Below are 9,475 nucleotides of genomic sequence, written 5' to 3'. Positions count from 1 at the left end.
GCATGCCCATATTGATATACCATACAGTAATCAATAAAATTGCAGAGTAATCAAAAAAGGACATGTAGATCCTTGTATATGTTAATATTGAATAACAATGTCGTATTTATATGAAGCAAGGTACAACTGACACCACAAGGATCGTAAATCATTCCTCTTAAGACTGTTTGTGGTTTCATCTTAGATGATACTCTGCTATGCTTTTATATACACAACTGCAAGCTGAAGATCTTTCGCAGCATCATACAAATTAGCCTAATTCGCAACATCACATAAGTTATATGCCTAATCATGCATGCGTTTGTATTAAATTGGCGGCATTTCAACTAAGATAGACATCAATTAGCAATAACCCACCTCGACTGTGTGCTTCTCTACATAGCTGCAACAAGTTACAACATTATAGCATGTAGAACAAGCTATATCATATATAGTATTTAGAAAGAGCAACGAAAATGAAATGAAAATAAGACAAGAAAAAGGAAAACACAACAAATTCGTACGCAAATTTTTAGAAGAATAAATTCACCTTCCATGCAATGCAGTGTAAAGAAGCAAAGCCGGCAATGTGGAAGGTGGTCAAAAGAGGTACGAACCAACAGAGAAAGAAGTACCAGGACACAAAGAATGACAGAGAACATTGAGGGAGCAAGCATCCACCTGCCAATAGACAGATGAACCAAATGCCCCTCAAGAAGGAATGGTTCAATAATTTCAATGAAAGTTGTAATGATGGGTCATGCAAATCAGCTGCTTTGTCTAATGTTGTGACAGAGCAAGCGAACCATGTATGCTCATCGTAAAGCATAATTGTCACTGAAGGGCAATGCAAAATTTATCTAGAGTGGATAAACAACACCATGCTTCCTGGCAGTGGCCGCGATTAGATGATACAGCCTGGACAGGGACAGGAATAAAATGTGTTCACAACCAGCAATGAGCACAGCTGGGACAGAACTGATAGCTTTAGCATACCACCACTTGCAACTCTAGTTAACGAATTATTCAATGCACATCAATGCAGGGCTCTTATTGTTTCTTATTTTCTTATTGTTTCTTAGTTTCTTATTGTTTTTAAAATTGAGAATAAGGAATTTTTGCGGTTTGGCAATGACACCACACGTCACATCAATAACTTTGTTCCAATGAAAATGTAGAAAATGTTTTTATAATTTAACAAAAATGCAGAAAATGTTTTTTAAAATTTAACAAAAATGAAGAAAATGTTTTTAAAGAACAATATCGTTTACCCAAACTTCTGATTTAAAAACTGAAAACAAGAGTATCCTGCCATAGGCAGGGACTAACAATGCCCTAAAATACTGACCTTCTAATATTCCTCTAGAGATGAGATTATTGGCAGAGGGCTCATTCCAGGTATTCAAAGGTGCCGTTTACTGATAGGTGATCTTGAATCACTGTAAAGTTTATATGATTTGTCAAACATATGGTAATGTAACAAAGAAATGGTCTCATGTGGCCGCCTTACACAACTTATAATAGACTGACCATTCTTGGCCAAAGTATGTTAGGTAAAGTTTAAACTCGAACTGGATTGTGAAATTTCTAGTCTTCAATGACATGTTTTTTTAGTTCTTGACCAAATCATTTCTTTAATATAATTATTAAAAAAACGTAGTCACTTATGGAAAGTGTCAAATCATATTGCTAGCAATTGACTAGTTGATGCCATTTCATGGATGCAACAGTATCTACATTGTGGAGGTTATTTTTTATTGAAGTATGGTGGGTTCAAGGTATGGATTGAAAGTAAAAGGGTAGGCACAGAACTTATTTTCCTTCGACTGTGGATGTATGCTTGCAATAAACCTGCCCAACCCTTTTGTTCAACCTTTTACATTATCTTCACAAGGAGCAAAGTTGCATATCTGAGTTGTATCCATTACAACTGTAGAAGGTTATCGAATGTTTTGGGAAGAAAGATAACGGCTGTTTAAGCATTTACAATCTCTTTAATTATGGTGGGCAATTCGTAATATATTGATATTTGATGCTAAATAAAACAACTGAGTTTTAATTTTGTCAAACTCTGCCTTTCCAATCTACAAGTTCTCAATTCAAAGAAAAAAAATCAATTCTGTATAAGTCAAAAGATGTGTTTTAGAAAACCAACTTGTCTTCATAAGAAAGCATTGACAACATGCATTTTTGCATTTATTAATGCACCAATTCAAGAAAAAAACAGTGGACTATGAACTAATGAACCAAAAAATCCTTTTTACAGAATGACATCAGACTTTCCGTGCCAATGTCCGTTGCTTTGTTGCATGCTGCACTACCTTATCCTCTACAGGAAGACCCTTACGCCGTCTAACAGTGTCAATCATTTTCCTAGCTATGTTTGTTGGAACACTTGAACCATCCCCATACTCCTCCAATTCCTCCTCTGTTTTGGGAACAAAAAATGGATCTTGAGGAAGTTCTTCCCAATGGCTGAGGAGAAGTTGAGGACTTGCAGCTCCTGATGTCCATCTTCGAAGCTCATCTGCAAATCCAAAACTTTCAGCAACTGGCACATAAGCATGTACAGTGAACAATGCTGAACCTTCCAGCATCTCTTCTTTCAGAATCCGTGCACGTCTTCGCGCAAGCACAGCATACATTGGACCTAAATATTCAGTTGGAGCACTGACCTCACAGAAATACATTGCTTCTACAAGGCGAGGCCTTTTTGAAAGGATAGCAGACCTACATGCATCTTTAACAGCAGTCATAACCTGGCCTGAAAATGGCCCATACTGGTCAGGGAGATAAGTACTATTTTTGTTGTCATTTTCCCCAACATAATCACTATCAGAAGGCTTGCTCCTTACAGGAAATATATAAGCTTCAACAATGAAAGCCAAACCCCACATCGGTTCATCACACAATGGACCAGCTGCGGTAGCTAACTGGTATCCTGATACAACACTACTCTCCAAACCTTCTGCTTCCGCATAAAGTGAATCCAATTCTTGTTTGTTACCATTGACATTTGAAGTCACCTCATTTGACTTTTCACTGGAGACATCTGCAAGGCCTAGCTTTTCTGAGATCTGGGGAAAACCACGAACCACAACAGGCTCCATATCAAAGGTGTCGTCATTTAAAATGCCACCTGAAATTTTTACACTTCCTCCCAAAGTATTTGAAGTTGGGACTAGCAGAATATTAGGACCAACATGCCTTGGACCAAGGGCCCATATCCTTTGGAGTAAATTAAGCAATGACTTCCTATCTTCCTTGCCCCTTTTTTTGTCAAAACCTTGATTTCCCTCATGTGTCTCAGTGTCTGCTGCATCAATCATCCGTTTCTGTAGCACCAAAATAGGATCCTCTGCTGTTTCACCTGCTCCACCTGTAGTCTGATCACCCTTACTTTCTTTCTTCAAATTCACACTAGCAGTCTTTCCATGGCCCAACTTTCCATCTAAAATATCTTGAAACAGTTCTACATTCTCATCAAGAACTTTAGTTAATGCAGATGGTAATTTTATAACTTGTACCCGTACTGTGCATCTCCCATTGGGCGTTGTCTTCTCGACAAAATCAACAGTTGTTGATACATTCTTATAGCTGTCCACAGAAGTGGCACCTTCTGCTTCTATAGTTTCCCTATAAGAAACAATAGGGGGGGACACTTCCAGATCAACACAAGCAAATCTCTCTCTTAAATCCTTAATACATCTCTCTAAATGAACCTCCCCGGCAGCTGCAAGAACCTGTTCACCTCTGCTAGACACACTTACTTCAACAAAAGGATCTGCTCTGCTCAAAAGCTGCAAACCTTTCCTGAGAGCTGCCATGTCAGCCGGCTTTGAAGGTTCAATAGCTACTCTCAAGATGGGCCCAGCTTGGTAGGTCATACTTGCAAATGGCCAGCAGTAAGGTGTTGATGAGAGAGTAGCACTTTTCAAAATATGTTGTCCGAGGCCTCTAATTGCAACAACATTACCAGCTGAAGCTGTAGCGACTGGCTCTAAACCTCTACCCATCATTAGATACAAGGCTTGCACCTTCGCTTCTTGCACGTGTTTATGCTGAGGTTCCTTTTTCAAGGGGTTGTACGCTGAAGAAAGTACAAGCAATTTCTGACCAGTAGAGATCACCCCACTGAAAACTCTAGCAAATGCAAGAAAGCACTCCTGATGCCCGGCATCTGTCTCACCCACTCCTAATTCTTCCACCAAATTGTTTAGAATTTCCCCACCAGGGCCTTTGTGGGGAAGCATATTTACTGGAATAGCAAACATTTTGGACACAAAAGCAATACTGGGTGCACTGATACTAGAATCACATGTCTCCACGGCTCTTCTGACATGAATGAGTTCGAGAAGCACATCATCATCAGCATCAGTTAATACCTCTTTCCCAGGAAGAAGGCGTGAAATACGACTTGATTGAGCAGAAACGGGATCTGGCAAACACTCTATTGACATTGACAGAATTGTACTCGAAAGTGGCAGCCACCTGCTCATGACAGCCTGAAGAACAACCTTGGGGTCCTTATGCTGCAAATCTCGAGGAGGGATTGTCAAATTCATGGATTTGATGACTTTCTCCAGCATGCCACGCCCTTGATTTCCTTCAAGAGCAGATTCATACACTTGCCACAAAGGTTCAAGTATAAATTGCACAAACATAGGCTTTGCCTTGCTCCCTGCAGCCTTCTTCCCCACAATCATCTTGGTCTTTGGGATAAAATAATGGTTTCCCCATAAGGCCTTCTTCAACACTGTGGAGCTTGCCCCAAGCTTGGCTGCATAGAGATCAGCAAACTGATCTATACAAAATCCCCATCCATCCAATGCACAAGCAAATGCAACATTACCTTTCTGTGGCTGAAATGCATCCTCATCACCCCCCTCTTGAGTATCGAGCCCTTCTTCGATCTCAGGGGACTCACCGGCTCCCGCAATAATAGAGTCAACATCAGAGAGATACTTCTCTGATTGGTAGGCACTGATAATGTTGTTGACCTCATGGACAATGTTCTGCGCATAATAGACAACTAAATCATCATCCATAATAAAGAGATCGCAACAGCTAAGACCATTATCAAATGTGCCTAATTACCGGAGACACAAAAGCAAAAAAGAGAGATTTCCACACCCTTTAAGATGTATGTCTATGAGCATTTCTAAACCTCGTTTGACAAGTCTTCATATTCAGAATTAATTCAAAAAAAGGCATCACAAAGAAATAAAAATTGCACTGTACCTGCAATCGGGTGTAGGCCTCCATAGGGGTAAGCTTCAGCTCAGTGATAAGGCGATCTATCTTGTTCAACACCAAGCAGGGCGTAACCTTCTCTATCCAAGCCTGCCTAAGCACAGCATGGGTTTGGATATGAACTCCTTCGACGGCATCGACGAGAATGAAGGCCCCATCGCTCAACCTGGCCGCTGTTGACACCTCGCCGCAGAAATCAATATGACCAGGAGAATCAATTAGATTAATCAAATAACCCTTAAACTGCAGGGCTACAGAGGAGCTCTTCATGGTGATGGCCCTCTGCTGCTCGTCATCAAGGTAGTCCATGAATCGAACCTTCCCTGCCTGCTTCGGGTGAAGCAATCCGCTTCCTGCCCCAGCTATCAAATGGTCTGCTAGGGTTGTCTTCCCATGATCCACGTGAGCAAGGATGCAAATGTTTCTGATCTTTCTAGGGATTAGTCCCCCCTCCATCTCCGTCATCAGTCCGCTAATGGCCATTGGAAAGCCTCTAATTCAGAAATTTTCAGCTCAAAGGGACTAAGGGTCGCTCCTTTTAGCGTTTAAAACGGGTATGCTTCTAATTCTTCTAGGGTTTCTTATCCTTATAGGGTTTAAGGATGAGTCTGTTTCTGATCTTTCAAGTGTTTGACCACCCCTCCGTCTCTATCATCAATCAAACCGATTTTGAAAAGAAAAACCCTCTAAATCAGAAACTGTATTCAGCAAACTGCTCTGGCAAAATTATATTTAATCAACTACGAAATAAATCCCTACCAAAAGCACTGTGAATATCTGCTAAAAGAGGGATATTGAACCAATGGGTGTAAATGTTTAAAGCTGCGTTGTTTCTTCGGTTCTTTCCTGTGCACAATCAATGAAGAAGCTCTAGGTCGTCTACTGCCCGTGTATTGTATAAACATGAAGTACATCCCTGGGAAAGAAGGGGAAAAAATGTGCTTAAGAAAGGGTTTTGAAGCAAACTGAAATACCAGTCACCATGTTAATGTTTCACTCTTGGTCACAATAGCGTGCCCTACAGCCCTGCTTTGGGGTTTAAAGGGGCTGTGATTTTGAATATACAATGCATATTTGTGGAACAGTATCTTTTCTGGAATATGAAAAATCAACGCCTGCGAGTCCAAATAGTACGAAAATGTGAACTCCTTGCGGTTTGCAGTATGATCGTGCTTCTTGGCTTGGCCTTCTGTTCTTCCCCGCTGGTTATTCCGACAAAGTTAATCCTTTTAGACTTGTTTATTGTATAAATACGGTGTTATGAGTAAAAAAATTAAGTTCCAACAATAGATTCCATTATATTAAAAAATTATCTTTTCGGGTTTTTTTTGTGGGAGCTGGAGAGTTTCCTACATTCGATGGAATAGGTGGGTGTAAAACCCTATAATTGAGGGAATTTATAACAAAGAAATGGCTTTATAGTGGTTATAATTTGTGTTAAATATAATATTAGATTGGTGGTGGGATATATGTATAATTATTAAAAGTTCATTGGTTGGATGGAAGAAAGATAGGTGCATTAACACGATATTGTCATTCCGGTTGTGTGAGTTCATGTTTTTTGGGTTAGTGTAACTCTTACAATTGGTTGTCACTTTCTAAAAACTAATTTATTTACCCTTCATGGGTTTATAAGGTATATATATTTAATAAACTAATTTATCTACACTTCATGGGTTTACAAGATATATATATTCAACTTTTTAGCATATTTTTTTTTATATATGATGGAATGTGTATGTAGTTAAATTTAGGCTTGCATCTTGGCATTTCATGAAAAGAAGGAAAACAAAAAAGTGCATTCCAAACATTACCACCATTAACACTAGCTGAAACCAAAATTAAATTAGTTACATACCCAAAATCCCTTTAGATTAAATTCAACTTCTTGGCCATAAAGCCCTCATTTCTTAGTATATTACTTTTGGGTTTTGCCATGGATTCTATGTTCTAGTTCCATATATTAAATATGTATGCCCCATACGTATTTAGACAAAGGTTCTGGGATCGACTGGAATTTTGTTGCTTGTTGAAGATTGGCTCACTTATATTGGCATGTGACCAGAATATAATTGTGGCAATGAATGAGATTTGTTGTTTAAAATGCAAGTTGGACCCATTGGGCGACTACTTCAAGGAGTTATTCGGGTTAAATCATTTGGTTGATATTTTGTTGGCGCCCCTTAGACCGACATGGAGGAATGGTTGATCGGGATGAGATGGGATTGCAAAACGTTCGGATCGATTTTTTATCCATGAAAACCTAGTTGAGTGGATTGGGTTGCTATGTTTTCCGGTTGTTCCATCGAGGTTGTCTGATCATGATCCGATAATTCCTCACTGGTGTGGGGATAGTGATTGGAAAGGACTTCCATTTAAATTCAACCACTCTTGGCTCAAAAATAAGGAATTCGAGGGATTTGTGTGGGCTAATTGGGCTAATCGGGTATGCTATAAGGGGACCTCTCAGATGGATGTGGTTTGTCGGAAACTTAGAGGATTAAAGAAGGTGGTGTGCCAATGGGAAAAGAAAGAAAAAGAGATAATATTAATGAATTGATCGAGATTGTCAAAAAAAATCTAGCAATGTCTAATCTGATTACTCCTGGTCTTTTCTTTGATTCCCATAAGACATTGGCTTTGGCTTTGGAAGGTCATAAGCTAGAAATTCTTAAGTATAAAGAGGAGGAATGGAGGCTTAAAAGTGTCATTTAGATTACTGGGGGTGACAAAAACACGAAATTTTTTCACAACTTTTCCTTTAAAAGGAGGTGGGAAAACATTATTTGGGAACTGAAGGATGGCAATGGAAAAAGCATTTCCTCACTTAAGGAACTTCATTTGGAGGTTGTTCGATGCTTTGGTAATCTATATCGGGACAAGGATGGGGTGGATATTGATAAACAATTAGAAGTCATTCATACATATATGATTATGTTCAATGAGGCTGAAAACGAGGATATTGGAAGGCCAATCACTTTAGAGGAATTGGTGTTTGTCTTAAAGTCATTCACCAGGGATAAAATCTCTAGACCAGATGGTTGGTCGATGGAATTATTCCTACATTTTGTGGATATCATGGGGTTGGAATTTCTCCTTTTAGCTGAGGAGTTGAGGACATCTTGTTACATTTATGGTGCATTAAATTCCACTTTTATAAATTTGATATCTAGAGTCTCTAATACTACTTCTTTCATGGATTATCATCCCATATCTTTGTGCAACATTGTGTATAAAATGATTTCAAAGATCATTGCAAATCAGTTGAAAGTTACTATGTCCAAATATATCGCGCCTCAAAAAATTGAATTACTTAAACATAGTCAGATATAGGATGTGGTGGCTATTACACATGAATGTTTACATTCTATCGAGGTTAAAAAGAAGGATGCTTTGTTACTGAAACTTGACTTACATAAAGCATATAATTATGTTGATTGGGATTTTTTGCATGTGGTTTCACATGAGATATTCTTTTTGTGTTGGTAGTTGATTAGATAATGGCATGCATATCTTTTACAAATTTCGTTGTGTTAATTAATGGGGTACCTTCTAGCTCTTTTAAGGTTTCTCGGGGATTAAGACAAGGCTACTCATTTTCTCCTCTTTTATTCTTACTTATCATTGAGGGCATGGGCAAAATGATTATTGTGGCTCACTCCTGTGGGTATTTCTCGAGATTAGGGATTTCCAAGAACATTTTTATTATCCATCAAATTTTTGTAGATGATGTTCTCATCTTTGGGAAAGTTTCAATTATAGAATGGAATGTATTGCGCCAAATCATATTCACATTTGGTGATGCTACAGGTCTTTATATGAGAAATACTAAATCCTTGCTAATTGCTTTGTCCCCAAAAGAGGCAAATGTTGCTTACTTTTTTGTTAGAGAGGATGCTTCTTTGGACCTAGGTTTCAAGTATCTTGGTTTCCTCCTTAAATTGAACAATTATGGTATTAAAGATTGGTATTGGTTGACCGAAAATTTTGAGCATAGGTTGTTAACTTGGTCTCATAAATGGCTTTCGATTAGTGGTAGGCCAATTATGGTACAGGCGGTCTTATAGAGTATAGTGGTGTATTGGATGCATTTTTATTTGATGCCTAAATACATCATCGGGAGGATTAATTCTATTATATCATAGTTTATATGGGCAGGTACTAAAGATGAATATAAAATCCACCTGGCTCGTCTGTAGGACATTACTTTGAGTAAGGAGGATGGAGGTTGGGGTATCAAGGA

The 9,475-nt window shown here is 38.7% G+C and overlaps 1 protein-coding gene across 1 annotated transcript; it reads right to left on the bottom strand.

Annotated features, from left to right (window-relative positions):
* Positions 1-2,077: 2,077 nt before the first annotated feature.
* On the bottom strand, positions 2,078-6,471 carry LOC149184435 (ribosome assembly protein 1-like). Its single transcript, XM_089417475.1, has 2 exons — positions 5,221-6,471; positions 2,078-4,994 (listed from the first exon to the last, which is right to left on the bottom strand). Exons 1-2 carry the CDS (start codon positions 5,713-5,715, stop codon positions 2,253-2,255), a joined length of 3,237 nt encoding a protein of 1,078 aa, XP_089273601.1. The 5' UTR covers positions 5,716-6,471; the 3' UTR covers positions 2,078-2,252.
* Between the last annotated feature and the right edge of the window lie 3,004 nt (positions 6,472-9,475).

The sequence above is a fragment of the Pinus tabuliformis genome, chromosome 3_2, assembly GCF_031772625.1.
Source record: "Pinus tabuliformis cultivar Carrire ecotype Pingquan chromosome 3_2, CPIR1, whole genome shotgun sequence".
Lineage (NCBI taxonomy): Eukaryota > Viridiplantae > Streptophyta > Pinopsida > Pinales > Pinaceae > Pinus > Pinus tabuliformis.
Note: the sequence above shows the minus strand (reverse complement) of the source record. Positions and strands in the feature narration are given on the sequence as shown.